At 44.0% G+C, this 23173-nt stretch overlaps 1 protein-coding gene across 5 annotated transcripts in view; it reads right to left on the bottom strand.

Moving 5' to 3' along the window:
• The window catches only part of ZNF827 (zinc finger protein 827), a 180888-nt gene that overhangs the window by 63930 nt on the left and 93785 nt on the right, over positions 1-23173 (bottom strand). For all 5 annotated transcript variants that reach the window (XM_033857322.2, XM_073805520.1, XM_033857323.2 and 2 more), the window contains exons 6-8: positions 20708-20947; positions 18217-18274; positions 1073-1176 (exon numbers count right to left, since the gene is read on the bottom strand). In XM_033857322.2, coding sequence (XP_033713213.1) covers positions 1073-1176; positions 18217-18274; positions 20708-20947 — 402 coding nt within the window. The remainder of the gene's footprint in view (positions 1-1072; positions 1177-18216; positions 18275-20707; positions 20948-23173) is intronic.

Here is a 23173-nt window from a genome sequence, read left to right as displayed (position 1 = left end):
AGAGTGGCCTCTTCCCCACTGTCTGTCACGGACCACTTCCAACGACCTGTGACATCCACAAGCCGGTATCTCAGAAGATGCTCCTTGGCTCTTTCTGAATCGTAAAACACTCAGCTCTGCAGCCGTTTGCATCTGTGACACGGGCTCCTTGCGTGTGAGGGGGACACTGGACTTTATTCTTGCAGGAATTCCTGGCCAACAACCCTGCTGTGAGCCCCTCGTGCACACATGTGGCCTTGGTCTCTCCTGGACACGTGCACGGGTGTGGAGGCCACCAGGAGCCTCTGAAATTCTCTTAGTGACTGGGAGCTGAAAGCTTCCTGGCAGCTGGACGGGTGGCACTGGGGTGGGGGAGGGGTGGGAAGGGAGGAGAGACTCCAGGGCAGGGGTTCTCAAACGTTCTCATTTCATGACCACTCTGAGATGCACATGTTAAGTCCTGAGGGATGGCCATGCTGTTGGTAAGGGGACAGCAGGCACGTCTTTCTTTCTGCTCGGGAAGGGAGCAACGAAAAAGGAAGCATGGATAGGGAATTGTACATTGAGGCTGACGTGGCAAAAGGAAGTGGTAGATGGATCTATGCGGATCCTCTCAGAACAGAGGTGATGTCTGGGTGGCAAGACTGTCGTAACAAGCTGTGTTGCTGCCATGGAAACCGAAGTGCTCTTTGTGGTGGCCCACCCCCAGGGTCATGATCTTCCCGGTCTGCGACTAGCGGTCTTGCCACCGCCCTCCTACATCTTCCTGGCTGCCTGCCTAAAATACTGACAACGTGGAAAGCAAATTATTTCCAGGTTATACTTCGCTATTTCAAAGGAATTCACTCTGCGAATGAAACATCAGCCGATAAAGAACAATAAGCCCCCTGCAGCGGAGAGCTTTCTTACTGTCTGCTTTTTCTTTTAACAAACTTTTGTGGCTATTTAAATTCTCTCTCTTCTCAAAAGCCTAGCTTCAGATGAGTAACTTCAGCCTGTAAACTGAACCAACAGTACCTGAGAATCCACGCATTCCAGAAAAGTAATTTTTAAGCAACCATTAGTAGAAGCAAAATCGACAATGTTTCCATACCTGGAGCTGATATTCTTCCGTGAAGCACAGATTCACTGGGCAGCAGGTCTTTTGAGTTGGAGGTGAATGGTGATTGTCTAAAGGTATCTTCTGAAAAGAAAGGGCTGGGGGTGGGGAAGGAGGAGGGAAGTTTAGTAAATCAAAGTTATTTAAGATACCCAGAGCATCTGGCCCCAAATACATACGTATACACAAACAACATGTGGGTCAACGTATTTTTAAAATGCTGTTTAGAGACTATAAGATTGTGCTTAAAATGGAGAAAGAGAGACTATATTACATCAGACAAGTACCATCTGCACATTCTGCCGATTGGTTGTATACTTAAGGTGAACAGATGAAACAACATCTTTGATACGTTGTTGAACCCACTGTCAGGACAGCTGAGCAGTAAATTTTACTTTTGCACTGTATGATCTGGGAGGGAGTTGTGCCTGAATGAAGACCAAGCACATGTGTCAGATCAGAAAAGCCTGTTTTGGAGGTCTTTCCAGAGTGGTGACAGGTTTGCCCCAGCTCGCCCACACTGTGTCACCTGACCCCTCAGGGACCAATGGCACCCCTCCGAAGGGCAGATGGCTGGAGTCAGGGTCCGCCGAGCCGATGGAGACAACTCGCTGGTCCCCACAGGAACTGAGTCTGCATCCTACAACTGTCTTGGTTTGGAAGGAGTTAAAGCCAGCTAATGGGGCTGCCAGAAGGGACCCCGGGGAGCACTTTCATTTTTCAAGAAACTGAGGCTTTGACTTGAGTGATTCTAAGCTCCCCTAGTGACTCAGTGAGAACTAGACACCAGACACCCAGGCAGGGTTTTCCCCTTATACCACAGCCATAGTGAACACAAACACTTAGGCTGCTTTTAATCAGCGGATTTTAACCCAGTCATAGCCTCCATCTCCCATGCCTCTAAAGAAAACTATATTGCGATCACGTGTGAGAATACTGGAATACACAACAGAGTCCAACATGGAGCACGGGAAGCCCTATTACTGTACAACAGAGCAAATTTCACTCGGTGCACAGGTGGTGGAAGGTTCATAGGCGCCAGCAGTGCAGCCCAGAGCTAGCAGGAAGCCACCAGCAAGCTGAGGCTGGAGAGACAAAAGGCAGAGGTAAATGGAGCCCAGGGAACTGAGGTCACCTGGTGGAAGCTGGAGGCAAGGTGAGCCTGCCCAGCAGGGAGCTGGGACCACAGAGGTGCAGCCCCAGCAGGAGGCAGACAGAAAGGGCAGGGAAGGAGGGAAATACCCCGCCTCTTTCTTAAGCCCCACCCCCACGACATCAAAGGCTCTGATTGGCTGAACCTTCCCGGAAGTCAGAGACGTACAGCCTGCCGGATCGGCTCCTGCAAAACTGCAGATGGGGGAAGGAACAGATCTGGGGTCACGCGAAACTAGGACTCCCATGACTGGTGCTGCTTTTCTAAACATGCCAAGAGGCTACCGGTTACTGTTATTAAATATTAAAAAGGAAAGATTACGATAAAAATGGAAGACATATCCATCTTTTAAAAATAAGACACACAGTTAACAGTATAGTTTCACATGACTCAGGCTAGGTTCGATGCAACTTTGTGTGGCATGCTTTCTGGATTTTTTTTTCGTGTTGTTTCTGATAATAAAATTTTAATCATTACCCTTTCCTCAGACTGTTTTATCTCTTTTTTTTCACACACACACACTGTATTTTATTTTTACAAGAGATAAATAAACTGACACCAAGCATTGTAAATGGACGACCACAACAGAAGCAACAATGATTGCAATTACCAAACACGAAACACACCCATACTATGTCATAATATTGACATTCAGTCCAGTAATCCTCCACTGCAACAGCTCCTTTACTTTGCAGTGAAAACTGATTTGTATATTTTTTGCCTCTGAGTCCTTGTGGGTTTTTTTTTTTAATTCAAACAGAAAGTCACAAAAATTATAATCATCCTCATCAGTTCACTCAGTCCCATGTAATTCATTTTTTTTATCTTGATCTTTTGTTAGCACCTTTATGAATTCATCAGTTTTCCATCAGAGTTTTGAAAATGTGTGGCATGCTTTTTATTTGTATCTTAAACATAAAACAATTTAAACAGGCTTAAAAAGTGAACTGGCTGTAGGCTAGTCAGCGATGGGGAGTGGGGAGACACGTTGTTTTGTGCCAAACAACTCAAAACCTGCAAGTGATACAAAACTCCTGAAAGGATAAGGCAAGGCAGCATGGAGGCTAAGAGAGTGCACTTGAGAGTGGGCAGTTCTAGGTCCAAACTCCAGCTCCACCACTTACGGCTGTGTGACCTTGCACAAATCGCTTAACTTTTCTGAGCCTTCATTTCTTGTCTATAAAGCGGGACGTTAATAGCATCTATACCCCCTCTAGGAGGACTGAGTAAGATGGTTCATGGAACGTGCTTTTCACAGTGTCTGGCAACCAGTAAGCGCTCAATCAGCGTAAGCTGTTTTTATCTGTATCTCTGTCTAGCTCAAAAGGGAGCATAAATTAATCAACCTTTCCTCACGAGTCGACAAAAAGGATAGAGTTTCCTTGCAGAAAATGCATGAAGAAAAGGTCACTCTGATATTGAAGGGTCCGTTGACTGCTGGAGAGATTCGGTTAATTTCTAACTCTTCCACAAAGAAAACTGTTTAGAATCAAAGAACTTCTAAGGAGGTAGAGCCCTTGGAGGATTGTTGGTCAGACCCAGAGTGTGAGATTTCTCGAATCCCACCTCCTTAGCTCTGAAGCATCTATACAAGGTGACAATGACATCCTCGTGTTTGAGTGGACAGTTCACATGGGAACCACCACCTGCTGGCCCAAGGGCACAGGGTAAACGTCAGGCAATGGGCCTTCGGTTACCCTGGAATGACGCTAGAATCTGAGAGTTCAGGAAGCTCATGGAACTGTTTGGTCTGAAATGTGGAGACTTCCTTTGGGGACACCCAGATCCCCTAGAGAGGCCCCCTAAGGTACCTAGGAATATCACCCTTCTTGCCACAGAGAAAGGTGTGCACTGCCCTCCTTCCCTCAGTTTCGCAGTAACCATTTAGTGAGTGCTTGGGCATGCTAGGCACTGGGAACATAAGGTCAGCAAAACTGGCTACGGCTGCAAATGTTAAGAGGGCTCAAAGACCTGCGTGGCTACCACAGCTAGACTAACGCTGTGGAAGAGAGGGGAGTGGGGTCACAGCGCGGGCCTGGCCAGGAGCGGCTTTTCCTGCAGAAACCACAGCTGAGCTGAGACCTGAATGGAGAGCAGGGTTGTCAGGGTTCCCAGGGGCTGGGGGAAGTGTCCCCTGCACAGTGAGAGGACACAGCCAGTCTGCAGAGCTGGATGAGGCTGGAGTGCCGGGCAGGGTGGGCATACCGAGTGCAGGGATCCCGGCTTTGCCCTAACAGTCCTGGAAAGCCCGGCGGTGTGTTCAGTAAGGCGGGGACGCAGTATGATTTCAGTTTCAGGAAGCTCTGCCCGGTGGGTTGGAGAACCCAAGGCAGGTGGCCAGAGCAGCAGTCCATATGGGACGTGGTGACTCTGGTGGCCAACACTGCAAAGCGGCAGCGACACAGGCAGATTGAAAAATAGTTTAAGAAATAGGGCAGGTAAAGACCACAGGTATATTTCCAACCAACCCGAAGGTTTCCAGGTGAACCAGGCAGAGGCGGCCACGCTACGTGCTGGGAAGAGCACCCTAGGTTTTGCTAGCTCTGCATCGTCACGTGTTCTCTTCAACAGGTTTTCACGCACATGCGGAGTGAAGCCCTATAACCATCTAGCCGCTCAGAAGAAACGGAGGCAATCGCTGAGGGAAACAACATTGCAAATAATTTTCTACCCTGGAGGCCAGCTTTCTCCTGTATAGAAAAGAAAAGATTTCTCCTGAAGAAGTGGAGAATTAGAAGGGAATCAGGCTGGATACTAGAAAAGCACAAAAGGACTGGCAATGTTAGGGGCAAAGAGTCAATGGAGAAACTTTGACAAGTCAAAGCAGCTTAAGACCGGTGTAAGTTCTTATCTATAAAGAGAAGACACTACGTTAACAGAGCATGTCTCAGACCAGACAGCCCGGGGCGATGCTCCGCGTTCGGATCCATTCACGCTGGGAAGTGAGAGTGCAGGGGTTTAGCACTGAGTTTGGAGTCAGAAGGATCTGAGTCTGAATTCCATATTGGCCAGTTAATGGTGAAGTGATCTTTGTCAACAACCTCCCTAGCCTGTTTCATCATTGGAAAAAAGCTTTTAAAATACCACCTTTAAAAATAAATAAATAAAATACCATCTTTATAGGGGAGCTCTAAAGGGTTAAATAAGATATTTCATGTTAAAGTTCTTAGTACATCATACATGCTCAATAAAAATGGCAACAAACACGTGTATTGCTTACTAAGTATCTGGCCCTGCTCTAAAGGGCTTTGTGTATATTAACTCCATTGGATCCTCACAAGGACCCTCTATAGGGTGTCGACAATTACTATTATCATCCATATGTTACAGATGAAGAGACTCAGGTACAGAGAAGGTGAGTAGTTGTCCATGCCCGTGGGCTGAGACAGGATTTGAACCCAGGCATGCTGGCATCGCATTTTGCACCCTTGCCCATTAAGCTAAGCTACACTGCCTTTTGCTTGGTCTCTTAACATCTAGGGAACACATGGACAATACAAAGTCATGGATCCTTCTTGGAACTGACAGAACAAAAGGAAGAGACAGTGGAAGAAGGGAGGGAAGTGGGGTGGGAGTACTGTTTCAGTACGCAGGATCCTAGGTCACCAAAGAAAGGCTTTTTCAATTGAGAAATAGAACATGTGAAAAATGATTTGGTTATCTTTAACTTTCTGCCTGTGTTCTGAGAACAGAAGATGCTGTACTTATAACTTGGCCCCAAGCACTGTCATTCTCAGAATGTGGAGACGGTCATCCTTAGGTCCCCTTTCTTTTCCTGTGCCTCACAGGGTCTGTGAAGTGCAGAAGCCCATCTGCTCTCAGAGGACGTCCAGCTCTGTGGTGAACAAACCGGCCCCTCGTTCAGGCCACAGGGACTGTGGGTGATGGGAGAGGGTGGCGGGCAGAGAGGGGAGGCCCCGGAGGTACCCGATTCAGGATGAAGCGGGTCTGCACTTTTCAGGGAGGAAAAGAGTCAATGAACTGCAGATTTTACGACGTACTAGACTCTGAAGCGTGTGTGTACCGTCCTTCAACTGCTTAGATAGTCACCAATTCTTCCAGGAAAAAAGGAGCAAGTTTGCGAATGCCGCGTGGTTCGTGCTCCCTGACTCAATTTAGTCATTTTAGTGTGAAGAAGCCCCTCCACCAGAAAGAGAGCTTAGGAAGTGGAAAAGGCAAAATCTGTCCAGAAAATGATTTATTTCTAGTCCACAGTTTTCGGTAAAAAGTTGGTAGAAAAAAAAAGAAAAAAAAAAAAAAAAGAGAAAAAAAAAAAAAAAAGTTGGTAGAGAAGCAGGTTGACTAATAGCTAATGGCGGAAGGGACTGTCACTTATTCTCATTTAACAAAATCACCACCTACCACAGTGGCTCCCCTTTGGTCCTGTACAACGACAGGCCACCTGAAGACTAGCTAACTCGTATAATCGATAAATACTCAGACACAGCATCTGGAAGATGTTGGTGTAGACTTCGAACTGCCAAACACCCCCATTACTTTTCCTGCCTTTTGTTACTTGGAAAAGACAAAATGTTTATTTATTCGAGTTTCTTTTCTGAATAAAAATGAAACGGACAATGAATGCATATTTTGATTTTTCTCCTGCAGAAAATCTAAGGGTTAAAATATGAAGGGGCACTGGTGTCACAGTGACTGGACAATTCCAGGCATTAGATGGCATGCGCTGTGAGGTCAACAGCTCAGCGCTGCAGAAAGAAAAGATTTACAATAAATAATAAGAGTCCATAAAAGATTATGGCTCTAAATAGGGATACATTTTGCTAACTGCTGACTGTGGCACAAACATTTCCACCTTTAACATCTGCGTGACGACAGGGAGTTCGGCTTCGTGAAAAACAGAAGGCCCATCTACTTACAAACCATCCCCCCCGGGGTGCCACCACTGAAACCAACACGTTACGGGAATTCTTGTTTTGATGGCAATAGCAAAGCAGAACAAGACAAAAAAGGAAAAGAATAAGGTGGATATAGTATGTAAGAGAAAGTTAAGAAAAAACAACTTTATGCTTAGTAGTGGCACTATAATTTAAAAGGAACACCAAAGAAGAAATCATTTTTTTTTTCCTTCTAAAAGACAATAACTTTTAGGACTGAACTTGGGGATGGCAAATAGAAAAGAAAGATTAAATAAGACAAAAAGACTTTGCTCTGCAATGAATTTGTCCTCAGACTCTAGAAAGATCTTCATATTTCAGAGTAGAATGAAATTCTATTAAATATAAGCGTTTCGGGCAAATCATCCTGAAGTGATATTCTGACTTCAATCCGCACATAGACAAAATTTTCTTTAATCAGTAAAAAAGATGGTGTTTTTTTCAAGTAAAAGTACTTAATTATTTATTCAGCTATGTATCATATAACATAACAGGGCTTCTGGATTTTTTTCTAAGAGCTGGTTAAATACGTCCAAAAGAATGTTGGTTAATTTTTATTTCATTTCTTTTTATTTTAAGGAAATTTTAAGACCAAATTATCTGACTTAGATGTTTCGGAGAAGCTATATATTGCGGAAGGAGAGCCAGAGCCCCCTTCTGGGGTGGGAAAGTTCTGTGGAAGCCAATGTTTTCCCTCTGCAGCCGCTACCTGCCTCCCAGCAGACCCCAGCCCCTGGGCCACCGCACCAGATGGCCATCTGTCCGTCCTGGTAACAGGACTGCCTCAATCTCTACTTAGCCCCAGCTCTCAAGTCAGGACACTGAAATAATTGTTTTCTGTATGGATGTATCAGGTTAATTTTTTTAAGAACTGAAATTCCATACATTTATCAACAACCATTGTACTGACCTCTGAATCACTTAGACCCAGGAGTGACACATTGCATTAACATTTTGAAATAAGCAAGAGGCGTTAGTCAAGAAAACAATCCTCTATGCCGCCAAAAGCCTCAAGCAGAGACAGGCGACAGACTAAATTCTTCCAAGAATAAATCTCACTCTAGTCCCAAGACTTTCTGACTACATGTTATACGAATGTTGCAGATTGAAATGGATACAGGTAACTTCCACATGGGATCTCCAGGTATACATCTTGCAACCAAAGGAAATGAGAACAAACTGGAAACATTGTCTTTGAACAAAACTACACCTTGCTAACAATAACAGGTTATAGTCCTTGACACAGAACACAAAGCGTTGCGGTTTCCTTTTTTTTTTTAAAGCTTTTCAAACATATCCAGATAGGATTGTTCGAAAATAAGGAACAGGGGAAATATTTGGATTAGTTATAACTATCTTCTCAAAATTTCTTCAAGTACTTTAAGGTCAGAAGAAACTTTCTGAGAAGCTGTACTAGCTTGCATGAAAATATGCTCACAACTGAAAAACAAACACACTTTATTTTTAGATATTCCATTTTTTAAAAAAGATCAAATAACATTATTTCAAGTTAATTTTCACGATTAATGCAATTTTCTTTAGGTGGTGCTTATTTTTTTCTCAAATGTTACTGTCCTTGGGTATTTGCTAATAATTTGTAATAGAATAATGGATGCTGACTCTTTCTTTTGTATATATTTACATATCTGTATGTTCTGAAACATATTTATAAATCATCGTATTTGAAATACATTAACTGCTTAGGTCTACCGATTTTTGTAAAAGGATTTTGAGCTCTCTTTGCAACCCGGGTAAGGTCCTTTTGCTCCAGTATAGCGATCTCTATGTGTCACTGCAGACAGCAGGTGGTCATCCTACCTGCCCGCTTGGGCCCTCATTTCATTTTGGATGACATTGGGTAGCTGCTTCTTCTGAAACGGGCCCAGATATCAACATTTTAGATATAAAAGTCAGTGCCAGTTTCCCTGTTAACTTTCTTGCAGTCAGTTAAAAAGGTGATCTATAATGAAAGAAAACACAGCTTTAGTGGCGCTCATGTATACTGTCCCTCCCGAGGACCCCTACTCTTGAATGATTTTATTTATTTACTTTTTTTTTTTAATTTTTATTTTGCGGTACGCGGGCCTCTCACTCTTGTGGCCTCTCCCGTTGCGGAGCACAGGCTCCAGACGCGCAGGCTCAGCGACCATGGCTCACGGGCCCAGCCGCTCCACGGCATGTGGGATCTTCCCAGACCGGGACACGAACCTACGTCCCCTGCATCGGCAGGCGGACTCTCAACAACTGTGCCACCAGGGAAGCCCTATTTACTTATTTTAATAAAAGAACCCTGGGTGGCAGCTCAGGGGATGTGGCGGTGGAGCAGAGTGCTCGAGATTAAAAACAACTGCGAGTCCCTGACCTGAGGACAACTCTGAGCATCTGAAACAGCAAGTTCCCTATTCAAGCTTAAAAGGGACACAACAGAGAAGCCCTCTCATGACCCCAGGGGGCTAGGCCTGGAAACCCAGTCATCCATCATGTTGGGGACACACATTTTCAAAGAAAGAAGGACTGTAGTGGGTAAAGCTTGAATGAATCGTTATACACTGGCAAGCTTCAGCCGGGGCATTTATCTACAAATTGAGACTTGGCATTGCAGATTCAGTGGGTTTCTAAATGGGGCTTGTGGGCAGATGGAGAACCAAGGTCACTCCATCATTCGGCTGCGCATATAGGCACCAGATTTTCTTTAATGTTTGGAGGTCATAAGAAAGCCAAGATGTGCTTCTCCTCCTCATTGACAAGGCTGTACACTTATCAAACAGAACCTTCTTAGCAATTAAAAACCAATCGAATGTGTTGTTAATTTGTAAGGTATACAATGGTATTGCAGAAAATGTCCTTATTTTTTAGAGAGATATATATCAAAGAATGTGGGAGTGAGTGTCATGTCAGGGATGTGATCTAAAATATAAGGAAGAAAAGATTGGTGAAATAAGTGTAGCAAACATTTGTTCAGTCTGGGTGGTGGGAATATGGTGGCTTATTGCATTATTCCTTTCACTTTGTTTTAAAATTTTTCGTAATAAAAAAATCAATATCAACAATCAAATAAGAAGTTCAACCCAGACAAACCACCAGACAGAATAATAAGTGACGATTAAAAAAAATATAAGGGGCTTCCCTGGTGGCGCAGTGATTGAGAGTCCGCCTGCTGATGCAGGGGACACGGGTTCGTGCCCCGGTCTGGGAAGATCCCACATGCCGCGGAGCGGCTGGGCCCGTGAGCCATGGCCGCTGAGCCTGCACGTCCAGAGGCTGTGCTCCGCAACGGGAGAGGCCACAACAGTGAGAGGCCCACGTACCGCGAGAAAACCAAAAAAGAAACCAAAAAAAAAAAACCCCCAAAAAGAACAAATAAAAATGTCTCTTCATGAATAAAATGCTTGATATCACCAGGAATCAATAAATGAAAAGGTTTTAACTATAAGATATACATTTTAACCTCCCAATCGGTAAAAAAAAAATTTTTTTAATGATAAAGCACAGAGACCTTTAAAATATTCTCTCATTAGCTTCTGGTAAAATTGTAGATTCAACCTTTTTGAAAGTCAGTTAGACAATTCATAGCAAATGCCTGAAACCTGTGAATGCTTTCTTGAGTCAATTTATCCCAGAATTAGCAACAACTTGAAAAACCAAACCAAACCAAACCCTTGACATCCAATAATAGGAGACGTATTAAATAAATGATGACATGCAAATATGAAAAGAATAATATTGGGTTATGTTTACTGACATGGAAAGAAATTCTTAATATATTACTAGGTAAAAGAGAACATTATAAAACTGTATATATAGTAGGATCCAGTTTTGATAGGAAAGGATACATCTATAAATAGATAAAAATTCAGCCAGGATACACATCACCAACTTAGCAGTGGCTGCTTCTAGGTAGCAGGATTGATTATAAGTGGGTATTTTTTCTTCTTTATGTTCTCCTATATTCTCTGAAAATAAAAGTTTGTTTGGTTGTTTGCGGTACGCGGGGCTCTCACTGTTGTGGCCTCTCCCGTTGCGGAGCACAGGCTCCGGACGCACAGGCTCAGCGGCCATGGCTCACGGGCCCAGCCGCTCCGCGGCATGTGGGATCTTCCCGGACCGGGGCACGAACACGTGTCCCCTGCATCGGCAGGCAGATTCTCAACCACTGCGCCACCAGGGAAGCCCTAAAAGTTACTTTTTAAACTTAAAACAAATGATTAAGATTTACTGTTCAGTATCCTTTATTTTTTAAAGAGACTCTTAGTCTTTTAAAGAGTAATCTGAAGGATGATATAATTGAAGGCAGTTGTAAAAGACACAGGCGGGGGCAACTGTATCTAAATTCTGATCCCATTCATATCAGTCAACTTCAGTTGCAGAAGGCTGAGAGCCACGGAAGAAAAACGCTGTTTAAAATACTGTAGAAGAAAAGTAGAACATTTTAGGGAGAATTCATTTGGGTAATGTTTTTAAATTTTCTTCTCTGAAAAGTACAGATGCCTTCTATTTAGGGCTGTCCTAGAGGCAGGCCAATCCGTACAACCTAACACCACGTTTTCAAGGAACAATTCCTGTTGCTGCGGCTCGAGCATTCATCCACCGCGGAGCCAGGAAACTTCTCAGGACAAGTAGCACAATGCCAGGTCTTGTCGAGGGCGGCTGCGGCCGGGAGGCCAGACCTCGGGGAGCTGGAGCCAGGCGCAGCCGCGGAAGTGAACCTGCACGTCAGGATCCGTGAAATGTCAGCTCGCGGAGGGACCTGGATCTCCCGCAGGAATCTGACTTTGTACATAAACAAGGACAATGGGCTTCTGCCGAGGCGAGCAGAGCACAGATGAACTAACTCAGTCTTCTCTGCAGCGATGCGAGACCCTTTGTCCAGTGGAAGTTGAAGGTGACCCCAGTGAAATGTGGATGGGCCCTGGCCTGCTGCATCATCCACCAGGGCTTTCCCTGCTAAACAGAGGTCAACCCTGGAATATTGGAGATATTTCTAGTAACAACCATGGAGACACCCTTGAGAGAAAATCCCAGATTAGAAGAAGCTGGCATCTGAGCCACATGTCACACGTCACCTGTGCATGACCTGTCAAAGGAGGATGTCTACTTACAGAGGCTTACACATTTCTACCTCGTTCCTGACTGTTCTGAGCTGCACAAACAGATGGAACACAGTTGTAAGCCAGCAGAAATAAAGGTGGGAGAACCCAGGGAAATGAAGAAAAGAAAGGCACAGCCCTCTTTAGATCCTTGAAAAGAAGATTTAAACTCTTCACAGTGACACCGTATTAAAGAGTTCCGGAAGCACAGTGTCTCAACTATAACCGTTCAACATAGAGGTCATGGGTGGGAGGAAAAACGGCAGAGCGTGACACCTACAGGACAATGGCGTATAGAAATAGAGAAAAGTACCGAGGAAAGTTTGGTGTGATAAGAAGGAAGAAACCTCAAATGGCAGCAATGCACAAAGTAGTTTGAGGCTATATGTATTTAAAAAAAAAAAAAAGATCCACTGTTTAAAGGATGAGTTTTAACTTCTTTGAAAACTCAAAGATAAGTTGAGAAGGATTGACTGCCAGTGAAAAACTCTCCAGTCAACACTTGTGTCAGGGCAGCTACATACAGTGGTGCAGGCTGTGCACTGCACAAAGGTACCTTACTGGGTGGGTGGGGGGCGTGGGTACTTAACATCACAGACAACAAAGATTTACATATTTATTATGTCAGTATTCCAGTAGATGGCAGTGTCTTGAGCAAAGGCGCTTTTAAAACTTTTCAATGGCCCACCAACCAGCTTTGACTTCACCAAAAAAGCACTGAATGTCCTAACTGGAGGGATTCCATGAAATTAGTAGCAATTTCCATTTTTTAGAAACAAAATTCTGTGCCTTTAATTTTAACGTTAGAAAATATAAAGAAAAAAAAAAAAGAAAATATAAAGGGTAAAGAGACTATAGGGAGAGCTACTCCAAAATCACCAATTTCATTTGCTCTGTTTCCTGTTTATTTTCTTAATTGCTTCCATCTAATCCAGTGTTCTTTATGTGTAATCTTTTACTTCTTAAGGTAATGGAGTATGGTTCTCTTACGCCTTCTAAAAAATGAAAAGGGGAAATTGCACAGATTGAAGCCGCACATCACGCTCGTACAAATTTGTGCAATTTCTATTACCGACTCATAAATATTTAAGGACAGGCACCCAAACAATCACACTGGAAAATTCTATATTGGACACCTCCAAGTATGTATGTCTTTTAGTAAACTCTGTAAGTGCCATTATCTAAATCACAGAAAAATAGCCCACATTTCAAATTCTGAAAATTGGGCAAATTAAATGTGGGTCGGCACAGCACGATAGGACTCTACCTTTCTGATTTTCCCACTTCTGCTTTCTGTCTAGTAATGGAGAAAAAAACCAATTCAGGTAAAGACTTCCTTGCTTTTGGAATAGAGCAAGCCAGGTGTGAGAAGTTTTTCTTATAGGCCTGCAATCTTATAGCCCCATGGACGCTGAATTATTAATGGGGAAGAGAGAGAACAAATAACCAAGAGAGGGTTCCTGGCAGCCACTGCTTGAAGTTCATGGTGTTACACAACATCGAGCATGTCCAATTCACCTGCCAGGAGCCATCTGATTCTTACTCTAGGGTTCCATTTTCCTATTTCGATCTTATCCAGCATCTGACTGGGTGATGGTCCATGTCAGAAGATGTAGATCTTCTTTTTATTCCATTAAACTTTGGGATCTGGTTATGATAGCATGCCTCATATATTTTCATCTACAAGTGATCATATTAGCTGGTTATCTGCTCCCAGCAGAACCTAGGGTTGTGCTGGGAAAGGAAATCGAAAAATCAAGATTGCATTAGTCTCTTAAGCATTCAGTCCTTCTGTTCTCATGGGACTGGGCGGACCTTCTCCCCATCTCATTTGTCAGGTAGAATGGCATTAAGAATGCCACCGGCTATCTCAAAGGGGATGCACAGACTTCTTTACACTTAGGTTGAATTTTCTAGACTCTAAGGTTAAACAGGCAGACGAACTGCCGTTTAGCATTTACAGTGAAGCTCCATCTGAAGGACTGATTCAGTGGAGGTGCTCCTAGGAGGGCACAGACAAGGGTGGAAGGAAGGGAAAGGTCAAGGCATTGGTGAGCAGGACCATGGGACCCAATCATCCCGGCTGCTAAGTAGATTGATTTCTCTGCCTGGCCACATGGGATACCCTGGTGGATGGTTTTCTCCTTTACTTTTGGGAAGATGATCCTAACTGAAGCAGCTGAGTCTAAGCTCTTAGGATAATTTTTTAAAAAGGCGTTCTCAAACCAGTGCTTCCAATGATGTCTAGGATTTGCTTCAAAATAATCTACGGGGAAGAAGAACAAAAGGAAGGGATGGATGAAACATGAATTGATAATTATTTAAACTTGATCATGGGTACATTCTCTATTCTTGTATCTGTTTGAAATTTTCCATTGTAAGAGTTTTTGAAAAATGAGGTCAAGAGCCAATGATCCAGAAACTTGCTAGTTATTAGTTTCAACCCTTAGCTTTACCTAGAACTTCTTTTAAAAAATGGCTAACGGGGCTTCCCTGGTGGCGCAGTGGTTGAGAGTTCGCCTGCCGATGCAGGGGACGCGGGTTCGTGCCCCGGTCCGGGAAGATCCCACATGCCGCGGAGCGGCTGGGCCCGTGAGCCATGGCCACTGAGCCTGCGCGTCCGGAGCCTGTGCTCCGCAATGGGAGAGGCCACAGCAGTGAGAGGCCCGCGTACCACAAAAAAAAAAAAAAAAAATGGCTAACAAGGAGTCAACATCATTTTCTCTTTCCATGTCTCCCCATCTTATAATCGAGGAATTAACAAACAGCAGAATGGCCAATGGACAGCTGTGACGAGGGAGGACTGGATGACGACAGAGGTGCAGTCATCAGCCCTTATGGGATGGGGAGTTACCTGTACGCACATCCATGGGCTTCCTGTTGCCTTGGTGCCCGGGCATGGAAACCAGCACCCCCATATCTCATTGGTAAGCACATATTGGAACTGCCAGAGACAGAGTGTTTCACACTTGGGTTGCTACACTTTTTCTTCATTCTTGTGTTTGGCATAAGAGTCAAGATTAATAATGATTAACAACAGTGGGGAAAGTTGTGGGTTGATAAAGGACAGAGAGAGAATTGGAGAGAATCAGTTTCTTTTTTCAGCATTGCACATCTCTTTTCTCCTCTGGTTCCCCTGGATCTCCAAATCCCAGAGGCAGATCTCACTGAGTGGAAGGGCTCAGGCACCCATCAGCATTTGGAAGCGCCTGATCTCAATACTGCGCTGAGGCCGGCGTCCAAGGCTGCCCTTCACAAGTCAACTGTCTTAAATGTGCCCAGCAACTCTGAAACATGGACAATTCCGAACTTTGATTCCCATGATGAGCCATCGCTCTGGACAGTCAGCTTCTTCCAGGAAATGAAACGTGGGAGATCTGATAACGAACCAAACATCCCACTAAGGACTTAAAAAATCTGGAGGTATGGGAAGTTGGAGGCGCGATGTAAATCTTTCTGGAAAGTATCACAGATCATACCTTAAAACATAACCCCATTAGCTGACCTTGGGCAGACCTCTTCCAAAAATAAGAGTTTCTTCCGAAACGGGAATCAAAAAAGAAGAGAGTTGGTGTTTTTTCCCTTATTTCTGCTATCGGTTAACTCGGGTTAAAGAGGATGTCCTGGCACAAGGCAGCTTGATTCTATTCCACCTGAAGTAATGAGGTGAGAAGGTAAAAAGAGATCCCTTTGAGGAGAGGCTAATTGGGCAAGTTGCCCACTCAAAGGGAAAATAAAAACACACCAAGGATTTTGTAGAAGAAAAATAAACCAAGAAACCTATAACACGGATTTCTGCACACCACACTGTAGGGGTGGGGAAGCTCATAGGAAGCACCTCTTGTGTCGCATTGGGCAAAAGATCTGATTTGGATCTCTTCTTACGCATAATCTCCCAGCAACAGGAGAATTTAAGGATTGCTTCGTTTTTTGCCAAATGGCTAAAAAAAAACCCTCTCTTCTACCCTGTAATTATGCTTCAGCTCCAGCCAAGGCAACCGAGGCTAGGAGGTATTGTACATTTCACTTGTTTGGGGCTAGTTCAAACCTCCTCTTACCTCGTCCCAGAGAACCTCGTCCCCTGAAAAGCATAATAACAGGGTCTCGCAGCATACCTTTCTGCTAGGTAAATATGATCGTGTAATCTTAAAGATCCGGCAGAAAGCCTCCATAGGAGATGGGGCTGGGGTCCTGCCCAGATCCCCTTTACCGCACTGGTGCACTCACCCTGCATCCCCAGGGGTGCCGGCTGCTCGTAGTGAGAACTGCCCTCCCCGTTGGAGCCCCCCCCGTCACCTGGCAGGCTACACATCCCCTGATGAAGTTAGTGGATAATGAGGGGGCCCCCTTACCTCAAGGCAGGATTTACTCTGTGGTGCAATTCATTCTCCAGAATTCTCTGCGGGAGACAACCACCCCTAGAATCCTTGCTCAGCTCCCCTTCCCTCTCCAGCCCCATCCCATCCCTGCAGGTCCCTCTGAGAGCACGCCCTCCATAACACACCGGCACAGGGATCCCTGTCTCGGGCTCTGCTTCTAGGGAACCTGACCTGTGACACTTCAGGAAGCCTAGGGAAGCAACTTAAAATGGACACCTCTTATTTTTAATCTGCCGTCTTTCGATGTCTACCAATCTGGCCCATTTCATGTGTTTAGACTCACAAACATAAGCATAGATACCAAAAAAAAAAATAGCCTTAGGATTACATGGAGAAGGCTGCTGGAATCTATAGTAGCTCACATCTCCTATTTGGGCATCCAACTGAACAAAGTCCCCTCTCCATCCCCCAGACCCATTTCCCAACACAACGCACAGACCAGATGGAAAGACTCATTCCCCATCTGCGTACTTGTACACGGAGGCAAGCCTAACACCATGCTTGGGTTAGAGTCAGGTTCTGTCCCTAACACTATATGAACCCTGTGCGACTCTGTTTTAATTACTGTTTAATATTTGATAGTCCCAAACGCCGATTCACAGAGTTAAAAAGAAGCAAAGACTCGCGTTAACAGTGTTCAAATGAACACCGTTCATGTGCCCGGTGATGGTACGAGGTCGACTCATATCACATCCAAAGGAAAAACACTGTTGATCTTCCGTCGCAAGAATTAAATCACAAAACCAAGCAACGGCTCCCAGGAGGAAGAATCTAAGTTTGCTCAGGAAAGTGAAGTTCCTTGACTTAAAGCCTGCCAAGGGGGAGACTGCCTCTCCCCTGAGCTCCCTTTCCACTGCCTCTCCCCTGAGCTCCCTTTCCAACAAGTGGGTCTGCACTTGTTGGCACCTGCCTGCAACAGTTCAGGTCTGGGTGGTTACGAGCCTCAGGATGGGTGGCAGTACTGACCCGTTCTTTTCCTTTCAGGCGGCAGACTGATGGGCAGCCCACCCTGGCTGACCTTCTCTTAAACTGCCTTTGGCAAATGGAAAGCTTCCTTAACCTACAGTTGTTAGTGATGTCAGCTTTCCTGCAATTTCTGAAAGCATTGTCTTTCTTCTGCTTTTTACATTTTTGCCCTCCTAACAATGCAGTGAGTTAAAAAGCTGGGATGTCCCTGGTGACAAGTTATCAGTCCACAGCTGCAAAGCTACTTAGGAACACAGTTCAACCTCGGTCTACCCACCGACTGAGGCTTTCCTGAGATACAGACCCAGCTCCCAAATACAGCCACCCACTTCAACCCTCCGGTCAGGAAACTTCTGTCAAGAGGATAATATTGTCTACTTCACACAATCATTGTAAGGAATAAACAATAATAGCATAAGGAAAACTCTCCAGCAAAGTGATACATTTAGATGTTTAATAACTGTGAATGGCCTTCCCCCTTGGTGTCCTTTGCGTTTTGTGTTGTTTCCACCAACCAAAGTTCAAACACAAAATGATGATAAAGGGGTGACTTTTGAACCCAGTGGGAGAGAACGGTTTGAGGAATGTTGCTCAAACTGTGACGTGGGCCTCAAGGTCCCCAGAGGGAGTCTTCCGAGGGGACTCCACAGTGGCCTACCTGGTGGTCGTCCGGATGGTGTTTTCTTTCGTGTGAGTGTGCTCTTTGCTCACCTTCTCTGTAAAGAGAAAGGATGAAACAGACACCTCTTAGGTTGTTCTGACTCGATTTGTGTGTTTAAGACTGAAGCAGAAACATCCTCCACATTCCTCTTTCTCTGTTGTGGTTTTCTTTTGGTTTCTTTTTTAAACATTCAAACCATTCCTGTCTTACTGGTAAAGACAGGCAACAAAAGCATGTCGATAGCATCCACCAAAATAGTTTATTAAAAACCAATCAAAGGGAAAGAATTACTAACAAAGTACAACTGTGTTGTCTGATTTTCATCAGGCCTCAGTAAGTACATGTCCACACACACACACACACACACACACACAGAGAGATGTGCATAAAGATAGTTATTTCTCTTATATTTTTCCCCAGCTGAAAATGTCTGCTTTTCTCTGATTCAGCATGAAAACTGCAGTTGTTGCAACTGTTCCGCTTCTGACTTGGATGACAACCTTTAAGCATTCTGTATTGTCAGGCCCCTTTGTGAGACGGGATCTAAAAACAAACGTAAGACCTCTGGGTGCGAGAGTCATCGAGTGCACATTCTGATAAATGTCACAGGGGACAAAAAGTATCATTAGACAAGAGGAGGTAAACTCTGTCTTGAGGTCTGAATCTACCAGCTGTCAGAAATTATTAAATTAGCTTTCAGGAACACAAAAGTTGACCTCTGGTCTTCCCCGTCCAGTTCAAATGTTAGGATTCTGCCCTGACGTTCACAGCTCTGGGTGGCTTCTTTTAAGTCTCCAGAGGAAACCTGGCCACCTCTACAAGGGTTTCAGATTTCAACAGCAGGGCAAGTGAAAAACTCCTAATCTTACGGATTTGGGGGACAATTTTAAACAAAGATATACGCTGTCCCGTGTTTTTTAACACTGGTCTGAAGCTGCTGTGTGCATATTTGCGTGGACAATTCCTTTCTGTCCGTTCAACAGTGACAATGAGGGTGAATCTGGATTCACAGGCAGTGTTCTTTCAGAGAGCAGGAAATCGGGGCTAAATGACTTGCTTGAGGTCACCCAGGCAGTCAGTGACAGCGCCAGGGTGAGAACTCTCAGACACAAAGTTTTTAGCTGATAGTAGACCATGATAATGTACTGCTAGAGACAGAGACGTTTTTCAAAGAATCACACTGGCCTCACTCTTGCAGATTTGAACTGCTAAATCATTTTCAAAGTTATATTGTTTTTAGAGATGCTTTCAGCCTGTTTTTTTTTTTTTTTTTTTTAAAGCAAAGCATCTTGCATGTTTGGAGTTTTTTTGGAACTTGCAAAGATCTATGTGGCCTATTCAGTTTACTGACTTAACTGTTTCCACCTCTCTGAGCTCTGCACAAACACGGTCCTTGTTTGAGAACTCCGAGGCTGCCATTTTCGGCACCGACTGATAACTTTACAGCTATGGGGGCGTGTCATGAGGCCAACGAGAAGGTGAGCTATCACGATGCCTTGCAGATTCTAGCTTCTTTCCTCTTTTCTGGTATTTTTCTTAGGGGAGAAAAGTCAATACTTAAATAATGAGGCATTTAATGGGTGTTTTAAATCTGTTAGCCATAACAAAACAGAGTTTATCAAATAATAGTAACAAACTCTACGGATGCCTGAACTTCAGTATGTAGGCCAATGCTTGACCAAGGACAAAGTATCTGTATTTCTATATAAGTCTGAATCTTATATGAGTCTCTTTCATCCATTTCAATCACATTCAAGCAATAACGGCACATTAAATTTGACAAAGAGCCTGCAGCTTGAATGAGGTGATAAAGAGAACAACTTAGGTTCTAGAACCCTCACCTATTCCATCAAGACACTTAGCTGAGCTGGAATAGGTGATTCCTTAGCTTTTTAATAGGTGATCACTTAGCTGATTCCTAAACGTTGACTTCTGAGTATTTGAAGTAGAAAAAGTTGGTTTACAGGAAATGTCCTACTATGTTATAGCTGGAAAAGAGCCCTCACAGTTTCATCTTTTGCCTTCCCCTTGCCTTGATTTTTTTTTTTTGGCAAGCTACCGTAACATCTCATTAATTCCGACCACACTAATTTGGAATTCACGGTAACTCAGTCACTGTTGGAGTAAACTGAAGTTTATCTTTTGCACATTAGGAAAACAAAAAAAAGGCCGTTAATCAGATCAACTGCCTAAACAAAATTAGAGGTGAGACGTTTAGTCCAGGCAACAGGGATCATTTGCACGCAGTTGAATAGGTTCCAGTTTCAAATGATTCTTAACTATTTACTAAAGAAAGTCTGGCAGGAGTCCTACCTGGCAGCCTTTGATGAACTCTTCGTTTGAGAGGTCGTATACACGTTAAAGTAACAAAATGGATTTCTGTCTAAAAAATCCTATAATGCTGGTGTTTTCACTTCGTTAGAGTGGCTTTCCCTCCAATTAGTCCCCATTATTGACTTTTTTTTTTTTTTTCCTCGAGGAAACGTACCTGACAGTTGAAAAAGAAGCTCGGAAGCCATCTTCACAGAGATGTCCTGACTGAAGAGGTTTCTCTCTGGGGGGACTCTGCTTTCTGGCATCTTCTGTAAGGGTTCAGTTTTCTCTCGCCCAATTAAAGTGCTATAGCCGACACTGCGGCTGGGTGATATTGAGGCCTGCGAGTCCTGGATGTCCACCTCCATGGGTTCCTCTTTGATCTTCACCATCTGAGTGTCCTTGTAGCTTTCCGCTGCAAACAGGTGAATGAAGAACAAAAACGCCAGAGTTTCTTAATTCTGAACCAAACCCAGTTTCTAATCACAGAGAGAGCTACGAGGCTTGAGTCAGGGAGCAGTTTAGAAGACAGCGCCGTGGCACACTGGAACACAGTTTGAAAAACTTCTACTTTAATCGATCTGGTTTCCAGAAAAGGAAGGAACCTGAAGCTCAGAGAAATCAGGGGACTTGCCCAAGGCCACACAAATGGCAACAGAACCAGGCCTGCTGCTACAGATCTAGAACCAGGTTTCTTGACCAAAGTCTCCCAGTCACTCCCACACACTCCTTCCTCTCTGCCACGATGCCTCCAGGACTTACAGAGAACACAACGAATATCTGTCCTTGTTTTATAATGTACTCAATTTCAGTGAATCATTTAAGAGCCAGCATATTCATACTATGATTTTCTCCCTCTATTTTGAAAGCTCTGATCAATGTTTTTTCTTTCTCTTCTAGGGCACCTAAATTAATAAAGGATAAATAGGGTTGATTCAACTGAGACATTTACACCTTGCTGGGAGCTAGTAATCCTCAAGACCACCTAGGATGTTAATTGCAGCGCAAGGATTAACACTTAGAAAAACAGCGATCTTACAAGTTATAATAACTGTTCAACTTACTGACTGCTCTGGCTTTAGGTGTGGCCATTGAACGTTTGGTCTTTAGTTTGAAACATACGTTTACTTTGCAAGGCTGGAGTGTCTTTATGTTCATACGTTCCTTAGAGCTAATGGGAGAACATCTTGGAAACAAGGTGGGACAATTAGCGCATTAATTTGGGTCACTTTAAAATAAGGCCACACTTTCAAATTGGTAAGCAATTATTAGTTATTACTGTGTCCTCAGCGTTCTGGAAAACACAGAAACCAAAAAGGATCTGATAGATGGACAAGACAGACAGATAGATAGATAGGGTAGTGGGTTGAATCGTGGCCCCCCAAAACGATATGACTATGTCATAACCCCAGGAACTTGTGAATGTGACCTTATATGGAAAAAAGGTATTTGTAGATGTGATTAAGCATCTCAAGATAAGATGATCCTGGATTATCCAGGTGGGCCCTAAATCCAATGACAAGTGTCCATATAATAGACAGAAGAGGACAAGACACAGACACAGTGGAAAAGGCCACGTGAGGACAGAGACAGTGCTGTCAGACTGACTCTCTGTGTCTCCCCTCCAAATTAATATACTGAAACCTAATCACCAATGTGACGATATTTGGAAGTGGGGCCTTTGGGAGGTGATTAGGTCATGAGGGAGGCGTCCTCAAGGATGGGGGTTAATGCCCTTATAAAGAAGATCCCGGACAGCTCCCTCACCCCTCCCTGCATGTGAGGACTCAGTGCAGAGATGCCTGACAATGAACCAGGAAGAGGGCTCTCACCTGACCGTGCTGGCACCCTGACCCTCGACTTCCAGATGCCAGAACTGTGAGAAATACCTGTCTGTTGTTTACAAGCTACCCAGTCTGTGATGTTCTGTTACAGCAGCTGGAACGGACTAAGAGAGACTGGAGTTTTGCTGCCACAAGCTAAGGATTGCCTGGTGTCACCAGAAACTGGAGGGAGTAGGGAAAGATACTCCCCTAGAACCTTCAGATTTCAGACTCCTGGCCCCCATTTCTGTTGTTTTAAGCTACGGAGTTTGTGGTAATTTGTGACGGATGGATGGATAGACAGACAGATATAACTAACTATAAGAGGCAACATAAAGCAGGTGTTGATCTTGGGACAGTTAGGAGATACGACAGGGGAAATCTCATTGCTGTAAGCTGGGTAGTCAGAGAAAGCTACGCTCTCCTTGCCAAGGATGAGACAGGTGAAAGTCAAGTACATGCGTACTTTATTGATTTGCAATAAAGAAGACAGTGGAGTACTTTAAATTAAATGATTAAAATTAATGTGGTGCTATCCATAAGATCTCATGTAAGAAGTGTGTTAATTGTGCTTTTTTTCTTCCTGACATATTACACATGCTTCTCAGAGAAAACGACTTGTTTTTTGTCAGCAACTAAACTTCAGGCAACTGTTATATTTAATTTAAATCCTTTCCCCCCTCCTGTATTCCTGCCAAGCTGTTTTCTTCTTTTTTCTCTGCATGTCTGTGAAGCTCAGAAAAACCAAGTCCATTGATTCAATCATGCTAAAAAAAAAAAAAAAAAAAAAGAAGAATATAAAGCTTTCCAAGTTACAT

Source organism: Tursiops truncatus, chromosome 5, assembly GCF_011762595.2.
Source record: "Tursiops truncatus isolate mTurTru1 chromosome 5, mTurTru1.mat.Y, whole genome shotgun sequence".
Classification (NCBI taxonomy): Eukaryota; Metazoa; Chordata; class Mammalia; order Artiodactyla; family Delphinidae; genus Tursiops; species Tursiops truncatus.
The sequence above is the reverse complement of the archived record's forward strand: the minus strand, read 5'-3'. Positions and strand labels throughout refer to the sequence as shown.